Raw genomic sequence first — 23214 nt, forward strand, 5'->3', positions numbered from 1 at the left:
AATCTGTTATTTAGACAAAAATAAAAACTAGTACGGTATTTGTCCCTGTTTTGGGCCTAGTACCTATTTTGGATCTACCATAATTAATTCAACGAAATTGTTCATTTCGCCGAACCTGGGCACGAATCTGTCACTAGAGTTATCTAAGCCCGATCTCACGCACACTAGCTTACCATTTGTTTTTGCTGGCAACCACAAATTTCAACCTAAAAATCCATCGTGTACGTACACGCAATACATGCGCACGTAGATAGCTCTCTTGAGAATGATGCCGGTTGCACAATCCGATTGCAAAAACAATCACTAAACTGCCACCAAATCAATAAAATAACTGATTAAAGTTGCTTTGCCCATATCGGAGAGCTTTGATATATTTACGAAACATGGGCTGAACCCACGCTGAACCGTACGTCAAAAAAGTTCGCCACGTGCTTCGAGATTTCAACCAATCAAACGGTAGGACGAACATATGCACATTAAAGGTCGGATCCTAGAAGCAATAGACCTAAAATAGAGACAAAAAATGTTTTAGGTTTTTCGAACATATACAGCGATACCTACATGATATTTTTTTTTATCAAAAATGTGATTACGTACGAGCATTATCATTAAAAAAAAAACAACTTGTACATCAAATTAAAATTGCACTCTGCTTAGTACACTCAACCCCCGGTGGTTGGTCACTTTTTCGTTTGACACTTTTTTAGTTTGTACCCCGTTGGTTGGTCAAAGTCAAACTAAAAAGTGACGAACTGTCACTTTTTACACGGCGCTCACGCACACTATCAAAACAAACGTTTGGTAGTTTGTGTGAACTACGTGTAAAAGGGGTGTCAAACTAAAACGTGACCCCGTTCGTTTGACAACAGTTGGTGTCAAACCATCGGGGTTTGAGTGTAGCTTATTATCGAACATATATGCGAAAATGTGACTGTTACATTGGATGTATCAAAATGGCCAAATCAAATTTCTATCAATGTCACCCCGGGCTATCAAAGTCACCCCAGTTTACGGTATGTTTAATCCAGCCCAAACATGCTAAATATGATTATCAATGCAGAAAAATGCGTTTATATTGTTTTTAGTTGATTTAACTTTTATTTTCATTACAATTTTGAAATTAAAAAAAAATATTTGTTGTCCCCTGATTTTTCGGACCAATTTTGAAGGGGGAGCGATATAAACTTTGAAAAATATTTGCAACGGCCTCTCTATTTCAAAATATAATATCTAGCATAATATGAAATTTTGGAAAGTTCAGAACATCATAAATTCAAATATTTAATAATGCTACAAGGTGCAATTGGAAAGTTCTAAGAAATTATAGATTACATAAAGTGAAAATATGTTGACATATATTTTTTAAAGAATATTTTTCTAACTTGAAATATGATTTCAAAAATGTCTGACTTAAGGTGGCATTTAAGAATTATTCAATTAAAACATTTAAGAATCTAATAATTTCAGAATAAAAATTTAAGAATTTAGTTTTTTAACAATTTGTACCTGAAATTAAGCTTAAATTGATGGAATTATTGTTGGGAATGAAAAGCTTAGTATTTGAGAACTTTAGAATTTTGCAATTTCAAAATTTAAGAATTTAAAAATTTTAGAATTTCAGAATTTTAGAATTTTAGAAATTAAGAATTTCAAAATTTCAGAATTTTAAAATTTTAGAATTTTAGAGTTTTTGGAACTTAAGAACTTTATTTTTTTGGAATTTACAATTTTGGAATTTTTATTTTGTTGGTTGGTTGCGAAAGATTTTTTTAGTTTTGTTGGTTGTTGTTGAAATATGTAAGATTATTCCTTTTCTAAATCGTGGACATCGACAATAAGTTATTACGTATGACGAAACAAAACATATTTCTTTTAGGCAAATATTTATTTCAAAGTATGTTCAAATATATGTACTAATAGGTGACATTACAATATCATAACGGTAGGCGTAATATATTTAATGGAATATAATAGTCATAACATTTATTACAGATTTTTGTATTCTTACCAGCTTACATGTTTGTTTGCTTGCTGCTACCAATCTGGCCCAAACTGCGAGGAATCATCTATTAAAAATCCATAAGTACCACACAATAGAATAAAACTCATCCTCACAGCTTCCGATGCTCAAACAACAATTTCAGAAACGACCTTTTTTTTCAGCCATCCTTTGTCAAAATTCTTATTTCTACCAACTACCAAACAGCCAATCAACGGGATGATCTAGAGATCGTTTTTTTTTCGGTTGTGAAACTGATTATCCGCCCCATCAAACCGCGGCCTACTTATCCACGGACAGCTTCATCAGCGTGGCGCAAATCTCCTCGCTGATTTCCTCCGCCTCCGGCATCTCCGACAGCACCCAGGTGTCGTCGGTGCTGGCCAGCTCCTCGTCGCAGATGGGACACTTTTTCTGGTGGATGTTCCACTGCTCGATGCAGGGTGTGCAGTAGCTGTGCGCGCACGGCAGCGACACTTCCGGTTTCCGCTCCAGACAGATGCAGCACTCGTTGCAGTCCGGTTCGGCGGCGCCCGACAGGTCTGAAAAGCTGGAGCCGCCGACCGATCCGCCCGAGGCGATGTTGTTGACGTGTTCCATCAGGATCGATGCGGTCGGGTTGGGGGGAAAGAGGGGGAAGGGGGGTTGGGGTGAGCTTTGGGACGTGGGACTAGCGCCCAGGTCGGGCTTGTCGAAGGAGCCGGCACAGCTGGAGGCGCCGCTGTTGGGACCACCGGTGGAGGTGGTCGTCGAAGAGTGGGTGGGGCTGTTGGTGGCGCTGCGGATGCGTTGCGTTTCGACGGTGACCATCGCGTGCAGGTTGGTTTGGAAGGTGCGGAACACTTGGAGGAATTGCTTGAGGTTGAGCAGCTTGTAGCACTCGATCTTTTTGGTGGACGGGTCGATCTTGACGCAGGCGATGCGCACCGTGCCCTTCCAGAGGACGCTGCTGTCGGTGCCGCGCTTGACGGCGAACACGAGCTGCTTTCCGCTGGGGTCGAGGCATTTGCGCGACCTGTGGGGCGGGTGAGATTTGGTTAAATATTGTGCCTATTTGAGCCTAATGGCGTGGGACTACACTCACAGGCTGTTCAAATCGGCGAGACACTTCTGGAAGTCCTCGTAGCTGAGGCTGCCGATTTCCGAGAAGATCTGGGCCTGCTTTTTGATCTCGAACTGCAGCGAGTCGACCGTGTCGCACGGCAGGATCTTCTGGGGAAGGCTGCTAACCTGCTGGCCCATCGCGACAAAGCTTGGGCGACCGCGATAACGCGGTGGCGTTCTCGACGATGACTAATTTGCAAACAGACTGATAGCAGGAAAAATTCTCAGCGTGATTGGTGGTTTCGGATTACCTGCTACGTATTAGACGAAGGTCGGCCTTAAACTTCAAAACTTGTTTGGGTTTTTTTGTTTTTGCTGCTGGTTTGAGTTCATTTATTTGCAGTATTGTCTTCCCGGAGTCAATTTCTATGCAAATGAATCATATTTTTGAAAGAAAAGTCGGTTTACTTTGAAAGTTTAGCCCAAACCGGAAATCTTTCAAACATAACCTCAAAGCGCCACGTGCGAGTTGCAATACTTTTCCCCGCCCGAAAATTGCACCTTTTGAGCAAGTCACGCAAAGCTTGCGCAGCTCCGCGAACGCACCCCACTTTGTGATGCTGTCAGCTGCGAACTTCTTTGACTGACTGTCATTCGTGTTTTGACTTTTGTCGCGTGTGGTCCTCCTGCTCCTGCCAGGTGTTTGCGGCTTCGTGGCTTTGCGAGCACGCAAAATCGATTCCAAGTGGCCGCCCGGATTGTGAAATTCGACCACCGTTTCCACAGCACTAGGAATGACCGACAAGGAGTCCATCCAGGCCGAAATCACCGCCCAGGGGGACGTCGTCCGGAAGCTGAAGGCCGCCAAGGAGGACAAATCGAAGGTTAGTTTTTTTTTGCCTGCTTGAGGTGGAGGTCGATTCCGGAATGCTGCCGCGTGGTCCACCGCCGACGAGCCCCCAGTTTGACAAGCCTCACGACGTCACGTAAAGCAGCGAGAGAGAGAGGAAACCAGCTGGGCTAGTTTGAATGTGGTTCACCTTCACTTTTCAAGCAACCTTCCTCTCCCCAACTAGAGATGAAGGTGGAGGAGGGTTTTGGCCAGGGAAGTGGTCCACCGCACTGCACAATTTCAACGGTTATGGCTTTCACCGTGAAGTAACTTTAAGCGTCAGCTGCGCTTTGTTCTGCAGTTTCTCGCGCTAGGAAAAGAGAGAAAAATAATGAGTTTCGGTTGTTGGAGGCTTGAAAACTGGATCACAGAATAAAAGAAGGAACGATTGCAATTGGCAACAATTCGGCAAGGGGACATTGAACGGGACAAATAATTCAGGGTGAACTACCTTTTGAGAGGAGTTTTAAAACTGTTCATTCATTGATGCGTGATTTACCTCAAATTTGCGATTGAGAAAAGAAAAAACCTAAAAAGTTCTAAGAAAATTGCACAACTCCCGGGCAATTGCATCATATTTAGCACAGGGACGTATTAGAATGGTGGCCTTCTATTGTCCGAACTCCGAACGAATGGATGATGAAAGATATAAAAATTGCGCACTTTGTTATTTAGCCACTGGATTTCTAAGTTTGCTCTTAAAACAGAAAGTAACCTAGCTGTAAACAGAAATTGTGTATTTTGATGAAAACATTAGATAATTCTTAAAATTGTACTGAACAGAGAATTTTGATGAAATCAATGCTACATAAATTAGCAATCCGTCAAAAAAAATCTTGTTTCATCGAATTTCAGATTTTTTAAAAGCATTCGGAAGCGGAATTCTTTTTTTTTCTTGATAATCAACTTTTCAGGGCTCAACTATGAACGTGGATTTTGTTTTTTGCTCACAATAAATAAAAACAGAGGAAACTGCCATAAAAATAATCACTTAGTTTTCTGGCAAAAAAAAAATATTAAATTTAAAAACATTCAGAAATTCTGAAATAAAAAAAAATCATATATTTCCATAAATCCAGTATGCTAAATATAAAAATCACAAAGTTACAAATAAAGGTGTTCAAAAATTTAAAAAAAAAAAACAATGTAATTATAAACTTAAGAATGTTTACAACGTTTAATAAACATAAAAAAATATTTAAATCAAAAATAAAATTTCAAAGATTCAGAGATTTGGGTAAAAATTAAAAATCTTAAAATTGAAAAATGGCAAATCATTTCAAAATTTCAAAACAAAAAAAAAAACACGACAATGCAAAATTAAAAAATAAAACTAATCAACTCAGAAACACAAACATAAAAATAATATAAAAATTTAAATAATCATTATTCGAAACATTAACGTGGTGATTATTGCATACGATCGTAATATTATGATCGTAATTTTACTGTTGAGAATTCGAAGAATTGTGGATCGAGAAATTATGATCGTTATTTGTAATACCTTTTTTTGAATATTTTTTTTTAAACGGAATTTCAATTTCAAACATTTATAAAAATTAATATTTTTTTTTAAATTTTTGAAATTTTTAAAATTTTATAAATTTTAAAATTTTTAAATTTTTTGAAAATTCGTGAAACTTTTAAAAACTTTGAAATTTTTAAATTTCTGGAAAATTTTAAAATTAAGAAATTTTTTGAAATTTTTGAATTTTTTTAAAATTTTGAAATTTTTGATTTTTTTAAATTTTTGTACACTTAAATTTTTTAAAACACATATCGAGATTTTCTCGATCGTTAGTCGTAAATTGTCAATGATAGATCGAGAAATTACGATCGAATGATCTCAATCTACTATCGACAAATTACGATCGTAATATTACGATAGAGAAATCTCGATCGTGAGTCGAGAAATTACGATCGAATGCAATAATCACCACGTAAGTCTACAAAAGTCTACAATCCAAAAATTCCAAAGATTTTTTTACCAAAATTTATTTTTTTGGAAAATTAGAAAAAAAGGATCTTAATACTATTCTTAAAATGCATAAAAATATAAAATAGAAATCATAAAATTCAAAATAATGTGGTTCAAACATTAAAAAATAACCAAATGTATTTAAAAATTACATACAAAATAAAAAAAGTTTTTTTAGGAATTTTGAAAGAAAAAAAAATCAATAATAAAAACAAATTAAAATGGCGCAACATTCGCAAAAAGTAAAAGTACGAGTATTCAAAATTTTAAAAATATCGAAAATATATAAACTCCAAAAACACAAAAAAAATATTAACTTAAAAAAACTAAATTCGAAAAACTCAAATGAAAATTATCAAAATTCAAAATATTCAGAAATCTGGAAATTAAAAAAAAAAAACAATTTAAAAATGTAAAAGAAAATCGAAAATTTAATAAATTGGGTGTTTAAGAAAATAAAACTTTGAATAAAAACCAGCCTAATAAAAACATAAAAAACATTGATTTAATTTCCAAAAATCTATATTCGAAATATTTGCAACTCAGAAATAAAAAAAATAGTTAAAAATACAAATATTTAAAATTCCACAAAATTAAAATAAGTGAACAAAAAACTCAGAAATGCAAAAATAAAAAAAACTGAGAAAAAAACTGGAAATCTCAGATATAAAAAATAAGAGCCTAAAAAATTCAAAACAACAAAATTTAATTTAAAAAAATCATCTAAAATTTATAAACTTAATGAATTTATTTACAAATTCAAAAAAACACACAGAAATTTAGAAACTCCAAAACTCAAAAACACAATCATTTCGAAATTCGAAAAAAAACTCAAAATTGAAATAATATTTGAAACATTCAGAACTATTTAAATGAAAAATCTACTATTTTAAAATTCAGGTGAAGAAAACTAGTTTAAAAATACAAATAATCAAAATTCCAAAAATTTAATAATTGAAAAAAAAACTGAAAAATGCAAAAATAAAAAATATGAAATTTTTTAGAAATCTCAGATATAAAATTAAGGAGGTTTAAAAAAAAAATAAACAATAAAGTTTAAGAGCGAGTTTTTCACCAATGTGTAACAGGTCGTATCGGCCGATTTGGATGAAACTTTCAGCGTTTGTTTGTCTATCCAGGTTTTTAAGCGAAGATGGCGTTCGAATGGTGAACGCCCGAAATGTCAAAATCGCGCAGTAGCACCAACATTAGAAAAAACATGTGGCTGTCATGCCATGGCACACTTTTTTCGTAATGTTGGTACCACTGCGTGATTTTGACATTTCGGGCGTTCACCATTCGAACGCCATATTCGCTTAAAAACCTCGATACATGAGATGAACTCATGCAAAATATAAGCCCTCTACGACAAAGGGATGTGGGGTAAAACGGGCTTCGAAGTTTGAGGTCCAAAAAACCTAAAAAATCTTAAAATTGCTCGCATTTCCGTAAAACTTTATCAATTCCAACTCTCGTAGATGCATTTGAAAGGTCTTTCGAAGCACTTCAAAATGGGCCATAGACATCCAGGATCGGTTTGACTTTTTCTCATAGCTTTTGCAAATTACTGTTGAAAATTTATTTTTTTAAAACCTTAATATCTTTTTGCAACAGCCTCCAACACTCATACTTCCATAGGTCAAAAGATAGGTAATTTCATGGACTATAAGCCTGCGGTATTAACTTTTTGGCCAATCGCAGTTTTTCTCATAGTTTTTCGATTTTTCTACAACAAACTTTTTACAACGTTAGTTTTTGCCCTGTAGGCTCCCATAGCGACACTTTTTGGTCTCAACCTTGTCATTTTCGGAATCCTCGGAAAATTTCACAGAAGCAGAATTTACAAATACTGCCTCTTAACTGAAAAAAATCATCCAAAGTTTATAAATTAAATGAATTTATTTAAAAATTCAAAAACCTACAGAAATTTAGAAACTTAAAAACGCGATCATTTCAAAGTTTGAAAAATCAACAATTTCAAAACTCAGGTGTAGAAAATAGAGACATTGGAATTAAAATATTCGAAAATGAAAAAAAAAACCTTAAAAATTGAAAAAATAAAATAAAAAAATCATAAAAAGAAATCTTGAGATTAAAAAATTAGAAGGTAAAAAAATCAATTAAAAATTAAAAAAAAACTATAAACTTAAATCTTTGAAAAAAAAAATTCAAAAAATAAAGCAATATGAATAAAGGGATTTAAAAATTAAAAAAAACACACGTACACGCAAGTTGGGAAACCGTTCTAAGCTGTTGGGTTGGGTTACTTATGGCCCCAATTTGGAGCCAATTCTGAAATGTTAAGTACAGTAGTTGTTCGGTAACTGGGCGTTGTTTAACTGGGCGCTCGATAACTGGGCCGTAGCCTAGTTAAAAAGCAGACAAACGTCAAAAAACCAAAACAAACCAAAATGACCGAGGGGTTAATGGATGCAAAAATCATATTCAATAAATAAACATACTTTTTTCAAACTTTTTTTTTAATTTCAACGTCAATTAAAGTAAATGAAAAGTAAGCATTGTAAATAAATTTGAGTAACTTTTGTTTTTAGATTTCATCTGGAAAATATTGTACTTCGGTGGTCCCCTCGTTATTTTTTGTTCAGCCCAGTTAACGAGCAACATTCGGTGACTGGGCAACGTTCTCAGCCCATTTACCGAACAACTACTGTAAAACGAAAAATGAAAACGCGTTTTGAATTTTGCTCATACATCAAATTCAATGTAATTAACTTTGACTGAAGTGCTAAAATTTTGGCAGTGAAGAATGTTCTTCAAGCGAACGATCACGAGAAAAAGTTCTAAAATTGAGGAAATCACCGTTACCACCACTTGGGTCCAAAACAGGTTCTAGGTAAAAAATATGGACATTTGCCCAGCTTTCAGAAAAAAAATCTCAGTTTGAAAAAAAAAATTCTAACAAAATTTAGCAAATAACGAGACACAGATTTTTGAATCTTTGCATACAATTTTTGTATGGAAAGCTGCCAAATTGTATTGCCCACTTGTCTGTGGCAGGTTAGAAAATAAGAGAAATCGACGCCAACATTTCAAAAAGCATCATGTATAAACCATGCGTTTTGAGAAAAACGCATTTGAATGTTGAGCATCCATTTTCAATTCCCATTTGAATATAAAAGCAAAATAAGATGTTCTAATGATAACAAACGATGAAAAACGTTGCTTTTATTGATACTTGATCACTAGCGTGCACAGGGTGGGGCAACATGGGGCAACTGCCCCACCATCCTCAGAAATTTGTTCTACATTTGGTCAGGGGGTGTCCACAAATGACGTATTTTTCAAAACTTCCATATTATTGCCCCACCTTCCTCAAAGAGCTGGGCACGCTAGTGTACTTGATCATCCAAATTCAATAAAACATTATTTCCGTAATTTTATTTGAGAAAAACAAACATAACTTCGTTTGAAATCACCAACGTCGATATCACCCTGCTGTCACTGAGGGGGGCGCTTTGCTATGATTCGTTTTTCTTCACCAAATGTACATGGCGCTTTTTTCATGTTGCTTTTTTTTCGTCACGAGGTTTATGTAGCCTTTTGTTTGACAGGTTGACAGGGCTATATAAACAGGGACTGCTGATGGCAGATATTTTGTTTATGTTACTTTATTTAAAATCATGATTAAACAGACTTTACTGAAGTAACTTTTGCTCATTTTTGGTGGAGAGGTAGCTTATTAGGAGTACTTTCAGAATATGCAATAACCCAGAAAGTGTCAAAGTGTACATGATGCCTTTTGAAATGTTACCGTCGAAATGAGTAAACTGCCATTTAGCGTGCGGTTTGCGGTTCTGTCAAATATATTCACTCTGCTCTCGAATAAAACTTTGACGAAGGTATACGCGATCTTTATTTCTACTGCTCGCTACACTTTTTACAGCAAAATATATATAAAATCTATCGAAGCTTGCGAGAAAATTTCAATTTTATTCAAAAAAAAAAAACTAAATTAGTTTAATTTTGTTCATTAAATGAACAAAATTAATTTAATTTTGCAATTTTATAATTTTATTACAATCGGAATTTCCTCACAAATTTCGATACCAACGTAAATTAAATCATCAAATCAGTGTCACCATAAGTAAGGTACAAGCTGTAAATTACCTAAATTTGTTTTTTCTTGGTTACTAAAAAAATGCAATATTTGTGTGTGGAGTGCATCCCTCGTACGGCGCCAAATCAAGTCCCTCGTTTTATGCGTGTTGTTTGTTTTGACAGGTGCCCGTGCTGTCGCTTGGCAATAGGCAATCAAACGTCAAAATTAACCCCCACTAGAGGGCGCTCAAACTTGGGGTGATGTTTTCATTATAAGACTACAGCGAGTAAATTGGGTACTAAAGCCCTATGTCAATTTTTATGTACAACGGTAAAAAACACGATTAAAAACTATTTCTGATCACTTTTTTTCATTTTAATGCAAACAAAAAATTTTACAAGACAACATTTTTTCGATGGATCAACTATGGTCCTCTTGGAACGAGCTGTCAAGTAGGAGCTTTTCTGTCAAGAAGGACCACGAGGTTAATTTTTCAAAATTGCTTTAAAAAACCATTTTAAACTTTTTGTGGTCGTACAAAGGGTAATTTTACTCAGAAAAATAAGCTTTATCGCTGTAAACAATAATATCAGCAATCTAAGCTTCATTTTAGGACCCAATTGGTTTGAAATTTGAAATTGTTTTATTTCATCATAAAATCGACATTAAAAGCAAATTATACCATTTTCAGGTAAGAAATAAATAGCTTAATTGATATAAACGAAAATATTTTTGTGATGGTCGATTTAACCTGTTCATTATCTGATTCAAAATAAGGGAATGTTTTAATCAACCAAAACATAACTAATCAATTGAGAATGTAGATTATTCAAGTGGACAATTATTTTTTAAAGTCACTTCTACCATAAAAGCAAAGATCTGCTTGAAAAATTATAATTGGATTGATTTTCAAAATTATCAATTTAACCTCATTCTCGCGTTTTCAATCCGGATCTCAGAATTTTCAATGAAAAAGGCAACTTAGCGAAAAAATCAAAAAGTCAGTCGATAGAACTTTTTATTTCTTACCTCCTGTTAACTTTATTTTATTCCAAAAGATCAATTTTCTTTTAAAAAAAATTAGAATAGTTTTCACTCCCCTTTGCACTTATCGCGCAAAACCTTGCACCAAAGTTCTCCTACTCGAATGTAGGTGGCGAATAGAGTTTTTAGCTTTGGTTTTGGGGGCCTATTAGTCAGAAAAACAAATCAATCTCAGCAAGCGGGACCATGCGCACAGCACAGTACAGATCAGCTGCGAAAAGACACCGAATATTTTAATTACTGTGAAATTGGGAACTTTTAGAGTAATTAATAGGAAATATTGGAAAAAAGGTGTTTACTTTGGCCATTTCGCTCACAGAACCGGTGCTCGATCCGACTTCCTCCCACTTCTCAATAGTAACTACTGTTTGTTTGTCCAAGCTTGTCTTGTAGTACTTAATAGTCAGCATGCCCTGTGTTGCTTGTCTCTACTTCCTTATTAATTATTTCTCGATTCGTTATCCTCAATCCGACGATGATGACGATACGTTGCAGTAATCCAAAAAGCCACCACACAAAACGCACCAGGTCAATAAACTTTTTGGCAAAGAAATAAACCTCGAATCAACCACAGAAACGAAGGAGAAGTAGAAAAACACTTACTCAACCATGCTTTTGCGCCAACTGCGAGTTGGCGTCGCGACGCTCCTCAAAACCGCCGTCCACCGCCGATCTTCAGCGGCGATCACCGCACAACACAGCAACTGTCGCTTCTGCTTCCACTCGGCGAAAGTGGCCACAATCGCGACCGACGACCGCCAACTTGCACAGGTGCGCGCGTGGTCCACTTCTTGACGGGTTGATCGTACTGAAATTTGTCTCTTTATCTTTTCTCGTTGCAGATCGATGAGGAGGTCGCGAAGCTGTTGGCCCTCAAGGCCAAGCTGCAGGGACTGGACGGGGGCGGTGCAGAACCCGGCAACAAGAACATAACGCTGAAGACGCCGAAGGGCACGCGCGACTATGGGCCGGAATCGATGGCGCTGCGGCAGCGGATCTTCGACAAGGTGATCGCGGTGTTCAAGAAGCACGGCGCGGAGACGATCGACACGCCGGTCTTTGAGCTGAAGGAGGTGCTGACGGGGAAGTACGGCGAGGACAGCAAGCTGATTTACGACTTGAAGGACCAGGGCGGGGAGATCCTGGCGTTGCGGTACGATCTGACGGTGCCGTTTGCGCGGTTCGTTGGCATGGGCAATGTGTTCAACATCCGGCGGTACCACATTGCGAAGGTGTACCGGCGGGACAATCCGGCCATGACGAAGGGCCGCTATCGGGAGTTTTACCAGTGCGATTTTGACATTGCGGGGACGTACGATCCGATGCTGCCGGACGCCGAGTGCGTCAAGGTGGTGGCGGAGATCTTGGCAGAGCTGGACATTGGCGAGTTTGTGGTCAAGCTGAACCACCGGAAGCTGCTGGACGGGATGTTCGAGGCGTGCGGCGTCCCCGCGGACAAGTTCCGCACGATCTGCTCCTCGGTTGACAAGCTGGACAAAACTCCGTGGGACGAGGTCCGCAAGGAGATGATCGACGAGAAGGGACTGGACGGCGCGATCGCCGACAAGATCGGGGAGTTTGTCCGCCTGAGCGGCGGCGTTGACCTCGTTGACAAACTGGCCGCCGACGAGAACCTCAAGAACATCAAATCCGCCGTCGAAGGAATCGAAGACATGCGACTACTGCTCCAGTACTGCGCAGTGTTCGGTCTCCAGGACCAGATCATCTTCGACCTCAGTCTGGCCCGTGGCCTCGATTACTACACCGGAGTGATCTACGAGGCGGTCCTCAAGTCGGAACCCGCCCCGGCCGCGCCCGCCCCCAAAACCAACGGCACCAAATCCAAGGCCAAGCAGCAGGAGGAGGAGGTCAGCGTGGGTTCCGTGGCCGGCGGTGGCCGCTACGACAACCTGGTCGGCATGTTCAACCCCAAGCGCAAACAGGTCCCCTGCGTTGGCGTTTCGATCGGCGTCGAACGCATCTTCTCGATCCTCGAAGCAAAAGCGCAGCAGGAGAAGATCCGCACCACCGAAATCCAGGTGTACGTCGCGTCCGCCCACAAGGGGCTGCACCTGAAGCGGATGGAGCTGCTGGGCAAGCTGTGGGACGCCGGCTTCAAGGCGGAACACTCGTACAAGCAGAACCCAAAGTTGCTGGCCCAGCTGCAGTACTGCGAGGAGAACCAAATTCCGTACGCGATCGTGCTCGGGGACGGGGAGTTGGCGCGGGGTGTGGTCAAGCTGCGCGAGATTACCAGCCGCAAGGAGGAGGAGATCGCCGTGGATGGGTTGGCCGAGGAGCTGCGGAAGCGGTTGACCGTTTGAGCATTTCTTTAGTTCTTGTTCCAGTGAAACTTTGCATATTAAAAAAGTTATGTTCATCTGCTTGATTTTTTTTCGTTGCGTATCATTTCAATTCCATTTTATTCACCTTTATCCAGCAATAGTGGAACCATGTAGCGACTTAGGGTAAGACGCATGCTCGCGAATCGTGTTTTTTTTCGAAGAATACAGCAAATAGCTTTTGAAGCAATCGGGGTTTTGTGCGTTTCGCTTTCGAAAGAAATTCCTGGGGGGTATGTATATAAGACCTCCATACTCGCAGGCAACTTGGTCCTGGAATCGAACGTGATCGCTAGGTGAACAATTCGATCATCTTTTACTCCAAGTTTTTTTTGCACGAATTTTAGTGTTACAAATACCGGTGCTAAGAATAAAAATAATTCCGTTTTCCTTCCCCAAGCACCGGAAAATTGTAGCGGGTGTAGGGACACTTTGCATAGACGCCCTTGCCCCCCATCACGTCACTGAGGAGCGACGAGAAATCAGGCAATCCACAACTCTCAGCGAACGACCAAGGGAACACCCTACCGCGTATATAATAAAGGAGAAAAGCAACTCGCGACAAAACTATGAGGCTAGGAATTTTGACAAAAAAAAAAAAATGTTCGCCTTCTTTTCTGTCCTACAGTAGCAGAACAGAGCGAAGAATGTCGATTGAAATTTCCGCCCTTTGAGGTTATGTATGCGAATTCTGTTTTGTTAAATTCCAGCGTTCAAAACAACTTTTGAGCAAAAATTCAAGCTGGTCCTTTGTAAACTTTTTTTTCAAAATTATTTTTTTTTCTAAATCTTTTTTATTGCTTTGATTTATAGAGGGCAAAATGTTTACACTCGTGCTACTTGAAATTTTTTCTAAAAAGTTGTTCTGAGAGCTGTAAATACAATTTTAAGTTTGCATTCCTATATAACCAAACAGCGAAAATTTGAATCGTCATTCTTCGATGCTTTGCGTCATCTGCCGGAATTATGGAGCTTTTAATCGCAAATAGTCCGATCAATTAAGTCCAAAAATAAATATAACAAAAATCAGCTCCTCAAAAAAATAAAAAAATAAAAATTCGATTGCAAACTTCTTAAAATTTAAATTCCTTTGACATATATTACATTATTCCACAAATCATAGTTTTTTTTTACCTTTTTGCGGCATACTCGCAAACAAGAAAAATTTATGAAAGCTGACGTTTTTGCAAACAAATGTTGGCAAACTAACAACGCAGACAAACTGTCAAAAAGTGCGAGTTTGTTTGCCGTAGTCTTATACCTCCTTCACTGGCTATAAAAGGCTATCCAGGTTTTTAAGCGAAGATGGCGTTCGAATGTTGAACGTCCGAAATGTCAAAATCGCGCAGTAGCACCAACATTAGAAAAAAAATGCGGCTGTCATGCCATGGCACACTTTTTTCGTAATGTTGGTACCACTGTGTGATTTTGACATTTCGGGCGTTCACTATTCGAACGCCATTTTCGCTTAAAAAGCTGGATAAAATCACTCGAAAATTGAACTTCTTTAATACACCTCCTAGAAATGCCTTCACGTATACACATCGACTCAGAATCATTTTTTCCGCACGATTATCCCAGAACTGGGAACAATTTTGTCCCGGTTTGGCTTATTTGGTCCTTATTCGGGTCCCTATTAAAAATATACGTGGTGATTATTGCATTCGATCTAAATATTACGATCGAAATTTCTCGACTCACGATCGAGATTTCTCGGAAGTTAGATTACGACTTACCATCGACAAATTACGATTTGTAATACCATTTTTTTTGAATATATTTTTGTTTAAACTAAATTTTTATAAAAATATTCTGAGTTCAACATTTTTTAATGTAAAAAATAACAAAATTAAAAAAATCTAAAAAAAAAATCAAAAGTTTTACAAATTTTAAATTTATTTCAAAATTTCAAGATTTATAGAAATTTCAAGATTTTAAAAATTTTCAAAAATTTCAAAGCCTTCAAAATTTTTTAAAAAATTTCAAAAATATAAAAAAATTAAAAATTTCAGAAATTTAAAAAAAATCAAGATTTTCAGAAATTTCAAGATTTTTAAAAACCTTCAGAAATTTTAAAAATTTCAAGATTTTCAAAAATTTTAAAAAATTTAAAAATTTAAAAAAAATTAAAAAAAAAATCAAAACATTCAAAAATTAAAAAACTATCCAAAATTTCAAGATTTTCAGAGATTTTAGGATTTTAAAAATTTTCAGAAATTTAAAAAAAAATATAAATTTCAAAAAAATCTAAAACTACGAAAATAAAAAACTGTTTTTTTATTTATTTTTTTAAAAAGAGAATCAAAATAAAATTGAATAAATTGTAAATAAATACTAAATAATAAAGTCAAGAACAATTTAACAAACATATTTAATTTAAAGGTACGAAAGATTTTTTTTTATTTTTTAGAATTTTTATTTTTTTAATTTTTTGGAATTTTTATACTTTTTAAAATTTTAATTTTTTTTTAATTTTTGAAATATTTGAAATAAAAAAAAAATTAAATTTTTGAAATTCTTGATTTTTTTTTATTTTTTTTAAATTTCTGAAAATCATGAATTAAAAAAAAAGTTTCGAAAACGAGCTTCGAACCCATATCGAAATTTTATCGATCGTCGGTCGTAATTTGTCGATGGTAGGTAGATCGAGAAATTACGATCGAATGATCTCAATCTACTATCGACAAATTACGACTTACCATCGAGTGAGTCGAGAAATTACGATCGATTGCAATAATCACCACGATAAAGTTTAGTGAAGTTGTTTTTGAAGTTATGCTCTGCCGTTCTACGCATAATTGTCCCATGTTCAAAAAAGTTCAACTGAGAAAAACGCGATTGAAATTTTTCAACCGATTTCTGTGTTTCTACGCATAATTGTCCCGGGGATCCCTATTCACCCCAATTGTCCCTAATCGCCCCAGTTAGCAGTTTTCACCCTTATTTGAAATTCTCTTGCTAAACTAATGGTAAACATGATTCGTAAAACTATAAGGTTTTACGCCGACTCGATTTGGAGGTTAGAAAGGAGTGCACTGTCTACAAGGACTTAGCACAGTTCGATGCGGTCGTCGATTTTGTTCGGGGAAATTCGTCGACAATCGACAAAGACCGTGTAAACAGTGCACACGAGCTGTCAAATGACGTCACGGTGTAAAACCTAATTAAAATCGACGACCACATCGAACTGTGCTAAGTCCTTGTAGACAGTGCACTCCTTTCTAACCTCCAAATCGAGTCGGCGTAAAACCTAATTAGGTTTTACAGCGTGACGTCACGAGCGCACACGCACACACATTTTTAAAGAGACACACGTGCAAAAAATGTAAACAGTGCAGCCAAGCTGTCAAATTTCTAACCTCAAAACCGAGTCGGCGTAAAACCTAATTGTGTTTCATATATTTATAGGACCTTAAAAAAACTCTAGGAATCTTCTTCAATTCTTCAAATTCGCAGTCGACAAAAACAAGTTTTATTTGTTAAAATAATTTACTGTCATTTTTATTAATATGTATCCAACTTATCATTACAAAGCTATATTTGTTGTAATAAGATACATGATGTTATTTTTGGTATAAAATACTGGTATGATCAACACACACATTTAGAATTTCGAACCCCTCAATATCTCCGATAATTCAGCAGCGGACTCGGCCTAAATATAATCCTAGTCCTGTCGCCAAAATCCTGATCGAACCTCCTCATGAACCCATCCTCCGCCGCCGCCAACCTTCCTTCCGGCCGCGGCCTCGAGTAATGATACTCATCCCGGTACGCGTACTCGCGCGGATCTTCGTACACCGTGATCGGCGCCCTCGGTGCCGTCGCAAACATTGGCCTCGGCTCGTAGAAGCTCTTCCGCTGGAACAGCTCGTCATAGTTGCGCACCGGCACCAACGGCGGAAGTTGTTCTTCGTGGTGGTACGATCGCTGATCGTAGTCGCGATCCGCGTGGAATCCGTCCCGGTAGTCGTGCAGGTTCCCGCGATCGCTGGCCGCCTGGTGGTGCAGGTCTCCCCTTCCGCGAAGATCAACTCCGCCGAAGCGATCGTCGTACCGATCGCGCAGTTGATCGTTCCGCAGCTCCTTGTTGTACAGGTGATCGTTGTAGTTGTTGCGCAGGTTGTGCCGGTTGTCGTAGACCTGCTTGCCGCCGCGATCGTCCGAGTCCTCGTAGTACGAACTCTTGCTGCCGTTTTCGTCCTTGTGGTACGAGTTGGAGAACCCCGACTTGATCTGCTTCCGGTTGTGCGACTTGTCCGCCTCGAAGTTCTCCCCGGCCAGGTGCTTCACCTTGTCCACCGAACCCCCCTTGGACGAGTCCGCCACGCGATGACCGTTCACTACATTGTCCAACGCGTGGTAACGCACCGCATCGGCCGCCGAGTTGATCTTGTCGCCACCCTCGAACACGTGATCCCGATGAAAGTCCCGCAAGTCCTTCACACCCCCAGTCACTCCCTTGGCCGAACCACCAACGGTGACCTTCGTCCCGACGACCGCCGCCAGCACCGGCGACGAACTGTACGGATACCCGTTGGCGTACGGATACGCCACGATCACCTCCGCCAAGATCCCAACCACGATCACCGCACGCTTCCAGACCATCTTCGCTACTGAACGTACCGATCGACCTCGCCGGGCACATTTATAGGCGCCGATCTTGACCTGCACCGTCACGACGACGACGATTCAGCATTCGACACGGGATTCACGATCGCCAAAGGTGAAGTGACCAACTCAACCATGAACCTGCGGCGAAGTTCCAGAAGGAAGAGGTCGATCGCGAATAGCCACACCATGCGGGTGTTTTGGCACTAATTTGCGTAGCGGGGAAGAAGTGACTCAGGCTGCACGCTTCAGTGGGTATTGGGTTTGTTGTGCGATGACCGATTAGGCTACGGATTTTAGTTTGGGGGGTTGTTTTGAAGATGTTGTGGTGAAGATCAGCAGGTAACTGGACTAGTTTAGCGCTTTGAAAGATTTGGAGACGGACGGAGATTCAACTCTTCATGTGTCTTCGTTTGGAGAAATAATCAACAGTAGATTATTTTTTCAGTTCAGTTAAAATTTAAATGGATCGGGAAAAGTTTACTGAAACATTTACTGAAAACTATAGCAATGCAAACCCGTATTTTCTTTTCGAAAATACTCAAAATTTCATAATGTGCAATATGGGTATCTAACGAAGCGAAATTTGTTATGCCTTTTTCAAGTTATTAAATATTTTTTTGGTAAAATATTAAAAATTTCCAAATTTGCATTGAATGGTCCATTCAATATATAACTTCGTTTAATTCTCATATTGTGAATTTAGAAAATTTTAGTATTTTACAAAAAATATTTACTAAAGAGCAATTCTCTGAGAATTCAGTCATTCGATTTTTTTTTGTATTTTTTAATCCGGCTGGAACTTGTTTGGTGCCTTCGGTATGCCCAAAAAAGCCATTTAGCATCATTAGTTTAATTATAATTTTCCATACAAATTTGGCAGCTGAACATACAAAAATGATGCATGAAAATTCAAAAATCTGTATCTTTCGAAGGAAATTTTTGATCGGTTTGGTGTCTTCGGTAAAGTTGTAGGTATGGAGAAGGACTACAATGAAAAAAAAATTATACACGGTAAAAAAATTCGGTAATTTTTAATTTCACTTTTTGTCACTGAAACTTGATTTGCAAAAAAAAAAAACACTTTTTATATATGTTTTAAGGGGCATCAAATGCCAACTATTCAGAAATTTCCAGAATGTGCAAAAAATCTTTGACCGACTTATGATTTTTCGAATTAACGGTACACATCAACCATAGCTTTTGCACCCAGATTTCGGATACAGACATTTTAGTATCTTCAAAAATACGGGAACTATCGATATGATTTTTTATTCATCCCCTAAATTACTGTCTTCAAAGTTATTTACAACAAAGTTTGACTATTTTTACAATCAGATTTTTTCAGGATTGGGTTCGTAAGTTTGACCAATTTGGAATAAGAAGACAACAACTTCCTTGACTGCTGTGTACCCTTAATACTGATTTTTTCAAAAAATCTAAATATTGGTCGCAAAAAATTTTCAACTTAATTTTTCGATGTAAAATCGAGTTTGCAATCAAAAAGTTCTTTAGTGAAAGTTTGATCAAGTGCACCGTTTTCAAGATATAGCCATTTTTAGGTCACTTTTTTAAAAAAATAATCGTGGTTATTAATTTTTTTAAAATAGTACCCATGTTTGCATATTTTGAAAAAACAAAAAATGAAAAGCTGAGAAAATTCTCTATATTTTGCTTTTTTGAACTATGTTGTTACGACCCTTATTTGCTGAGATATTGCCATGCAAAAGTTGCAAAACAGGAAAATTTATGTTTTCTAAGTCTCACCCAAACAACCCGCCGTTTTCTAATGTCGATATCTCAGCAACTAATGGTCCGATTTTCAATGTTAAAATATGAAACATTCGTGAAATTTTTCGATCTTTACGAAAACAACATTTTATTTTTTTTAAATAAAGACTTACATTTCAAAAGGGCCAAAGATTCATGAATGTTTCATATTTTAACAAAAATCTATACCTACAACTTTGTCGAAAACACCAAATCGATCAAAAAATTCCTTCAAAAATACAGATTTTTGAATTTTCATAAATAATTTTTGTATGGACAGCTGCCAAATTTGTATGGAAAATTATATGGACAAACTAACGATGCAAAATGGCTTCTTTGGGCATACCGAAGGCACCAAACAAGTTTAGCCGGATTAAAAAATACAAAAAATAAAATAAAAAAAGACCGATTTCGTAGAGAACTGCTCTAAATTGAAAATGCATTCAAAATTTTTCTTCGTTTGATACCCTTATTGCAAATTATAAAAATTCAGGGTTGTTACGGAGAAGTCGAAAAAAAATCCGCGCCAAATCCGCGCCGTCCCAAAACCCAATCCGCGCCATATTAACAAAAATAATTTCACGACAAACATACAAGAGAGTTTATTTTTTATGAATTAAAAAAATATTTTGGAACAAAAATCAAGAGATCCATCGAAAGGAATACAACAATCACAAACGATTAAATACAATTGTACTCAATGATGAGCATGAGGCCGAATCTCAGAACGCAGAATCTTGAAACGCCGAAAATTTTATGGACAAATTTATTTTTGCTAGGATGAAGTAAACCAGAGGGAAAAGCCATAACAATAATTTTGGCAAAAAGAGAAATTCTAAATATGAATTAAAAAAATTTGAAATATAAATATGACAAAAAAAAAATCAAAAATTTATGGAATGAAAATGATCATAAAATTTATAAATTTGAAAATCTTAAAAATTCAAAAATCTAAGGATCTGAAAATTTAAACACAATTCGTACTTGATGATTCTCGCCAAAGAGTCACTCATAAAAATCGAACCACCAAATTTGTATTATTTGATTTGGAATTTAAGAATTTCAGAATTTGAGCATGTATTATTTTTTGTTCTCTTGGTCGTTTTTAATATTTAATTTTAAGAATTTATCATTTTTGACTCTTCTAATTTTTAAATTCTTAAATTAAATTTGAATTATTTTTTTTAAATTTTGAATACCAGCATTTTTCTAGTTATGATTTTTTTTAATTATAAATTTATTAAATTTCGTATATTTAAATATTTGTATTCTAATTTTTAAATTTTCAGTAAAAAGACTATAAAAATCAAAAATATTTTTAATTTCGGAATCTTCGAGTTTCGAATATTGCAGCTTTAATTTTTGAATGTTTTGATCTTTTATTTTTTCCCAAGAAATCTAGAAAAAAAATCTATCTATGAGGTGGGTTTTACTACAATTCAACGGCGAAGAGCCAGCATCCGCAGTTGAGCACAGTACGGCCACGGAAACAAGCCCCAATAATCATTTTTCTTACATCCAGGTATATAACTTCGAGAAAAGTTTGAAAAATGATTCACATGATTGAAATCCTTTATAAAATAAACAATAAATAAGGTTAAAAAGAACGATACTCAAAACTCAAAAGATATTAAAAATATTCAAAGCCGGTAAAAATTAGTTGAGTGTACTAATAAAATTGTTTAAGAAATTCTCATCAATACATTTAAAAAATAATCTTTTCATGAAGATTTTTTGACGTTTTTTATTAAGAAAATACAAACAAACATTTTCGGAAGAAAACTCAATTTTGTTTCAGTAACATAAATCGAAACAAATTTAAAAAAAATCCTCGATTCCCTGATAATACTTTTCTTTATTACTTGAAAGTAATTTTATCTCTCTCAATTATATTAAATATTAACCAAATTTCACATCCGCGCGAAATCCGCGCCTAAGCAAAATTAGCCAGCAAATCCGCGCGATCCGCGCCGTCCGTAACAACCCTGAAAATTGCAGTTTTTTCGAAAAAAAATTAAGTTTTATGTTATTTTATGAAAATTTGAGTATTTTTTTAAGGTGAAAAGGCATTCGAAATTTTGCCCAGATTGCAATTTATAAAAATTTAAAACCCATATGGCAAATTGTAAGAAAATTAGTATTTTCGAAAAAATACGGTATTTTCTGATAGTTTAAGTATTTTACAAAGCTTTCTTCTTAAATAAAGCGAAAATGTATCAAAATTTCGTTTTGGTTAGCCATGAGCGCAAATTATAAAAAAATAGATAATTTGGAAAAACCATTTTTTTTATTTGAACATTAAAAAAAATTCTAAAAGGTGAAAATGCAACGCAATCTCTAAATCTCAATTCTGTAAAAAAAGAAGTTTTTATAAATTTTCAAATAAATTTTGACTTGAAAGGTATTTTAATGATTCACGAGATTTTAACTATGTTTTCACTATATTCATAATTTTAAAATATAATTTGTTGTATTTGTGTGTTTAAAAATACGGTATTTTGAGAATATTTTAGTATTTTATAAAATTTAAGTATTTCATGCCAAAAAAACCCTACTTATAACTCCAATAAAAAAAAACAGAAAATTTTATACGCAAAGGACATTTACTGAGAAACTTACGTAGTAAGTTTTGCAGCCTGCATTTCTTTTTTAGTTAAAAGTCTAGAAAAATCGTAATTTGACAGATCGATCCAGTTCCTCAAATTAGGAAATGTAGCAAAAAAGTTAGTTAATTTAGCTTGATCAAACATTAAAGCGGCCAGTCCTACTGCGTTGTGTTTACCGCAGAGAGGATTTTTGAACGAACCATATTGCACAGAATCAACAGGGGAAGAAGGACGCGTGGACATACCGTTAAAATTTATGTGTATGGCTAAATCCAGCTGGAAAATGCTATCAGTATTATATTGGAAGTCGCGTATTTTCAGTGAGTCTGGATTTTAAGGTATGCTTGAAAGGTGTTTTTTTTTATATTCCAACTAGTTTTCTTCTTTCTATTTCAGCCACTAGCCAAAACCCACAAATATAATAAAAAAACACAACATACAAAAATGAAAAAAAAAATTAAAGATAATACTACAAAAAAAAAACTTGAAATACTCATAAAACAAAACTATTGTTCATAAAATGTAAATGCTTTAGATAGTTTCAACCAAATTAAGAGCGCAAAAGAAAAAAAATTATCGAGGAAATCTTTTATATTTTTAGTGGAAGTGAAATAAAAATATAACAATAAAAATTAAAAAAAATAGAAAAAATATCACACAATAATTTTTTGTTGAACAATTTGATAATTACTTAACATAGCAATATTGAATACATTAAGTTTAAAAAATATCAACAATTGAGAAAAAATTAAAATAAACTATTTAAAATGTAGAGAATTTGTTTAAAAACGTTACGTCAATTGCCATTTGAAAAATGAGTAGAAGTTCTCTACAAGTGCGCAATTATTTTTTCGCGATTTTATTTTTT

General features: G+C 36.1%; 3 protein-coding genes across 4 annotated transcripts; 1 reads left to right on the forward strand and 2 right to left on the reverse strand.

Annotated features, from left to right (window-relative positions):
- Positions 1–1866: 1866 nt before the first annotated feature.
- LOC6050200 (RING finger protein 141) lies at positions 1867–3408 on the reverse strand. The gene is made up of 2 exons (XM_001866810.2): positions 3084–3408; positions 1867–3014 (listed from the first exon to the last, which is right to left on the reverse strand). The coding sequence occupies exons 1-2, from the start codon at positions 3239–3241 to the stop codon at positions 2282–2284; spliced, it is 891 nt and encodes a 296-aa protein (XP_001866845.2). The 5' UTR covers positions 3242–3408; the 3' UTR covers positions 1867–2281.
- A 292-nt stretch (positions 3409–3700) lies between these two features.
- Positions 3701–13553, forward strand: LOC6050201 (histidine--tRNA ligase). Of its 2 annotated transcripts, XM_038259035.1 has the most exons (3): positions 3791–3927; positions 11513–11788; positions 11860–13553. In XM_038259035.1, the coding sequence occupies exons 2-3, from the start codon at positions 11627–11629 to the stop codon at positions 13339–13341; spliced, it is 1644 nt and encodes a 547-aa protein (XP_038114963.1). In that variant the 5' UTR covers positions 3791–3927; positions 11513–11626; the 3' UTR covers positions 13342–13553. The 2 variants fall into 2 exon arrangements, with proteins under 2 accessions (XP_001866846.2, XP_038114963.1); XM_001866811.2 differs by lacking the exon at positions 11513–11788 and having other exon boundaries at positions 3701–3927.
- A 3427-nt stretch (positions 13554–16980) lies between these two features.
- LOC6050202 lies at positions 16981–18036 on the reverse strand. The gene has a single exon (XM_038248714.1). The coding sequence runs from the start codon at positions 17965–17967 to the stop codon at positions 16981–16983; it is 987 nt and encodes a 328-aa protein (XP_038104642.1). The 5' UTR covers positions 17968–18036.
- Positions 18037–23214: the final 5178 nt, after the last annotated feature.

The sequence above is a fragment of the Culex quinquefasciatus genome, chromosome 1 (assembly GCF_015732765.1).
Source record: "Culex quinquefasciatus strain JHB chromosome 1, VPISU_Cqui_1.0_pri_paternal, whole genome shotgun sequence".
In the NCBI taxonomy this organism is placed as follows: domain Eukaryota; kingdom Metazoa; phylum Arthropoda; class Insecta; order Diptera; family Culicidae; genus Culex; species Culex quinquefasciatus.

What these genes read in the sequence shown, in the direction of transcription:
- LOC6050200 (XM_001866810.2), bottom strand. Translation starts at nt 3,241, where the DNA reads ATGGGCCAGCAGGTTAGCAGCCTTCCCCAGAAGATCCTGCCGTGCGAC. An exon ending in CTCGCCGATTTGAACAGCCT is followed by an intron (nt 3,015 to 3,083) that starts GTGAGTGTAGTC and finishes CCCGCCCCACAG; the next exon opens with GTCGCGCAAATGCCTCGACC.
- LOC6050201 (XM_038259035.1), top strand. Translation starts at nt 11,627, where the DNA reads ATGCTTTTGCGCCAACTGCGAGTTGGCGTCGCGACGCTCCTCAAAACC. An exon ending in ACGACCGCCAACTTGCACAG is followed by an intron (nt 11,789 to 11,859) that starts GTGCGCGCGTGG and finishes TTCTCGTTGCAG; the next exon opens with ATCGATGAGGAGGTCGCGAA.
- LOC6050202 (XM_038248714.1), bottom strand. Translation starts at nt 17,967, where the DNA reads ATGGTCTGGAAGCGTGCGGTGATCGTGGTTGGGATCTTGGCGGAGGTG.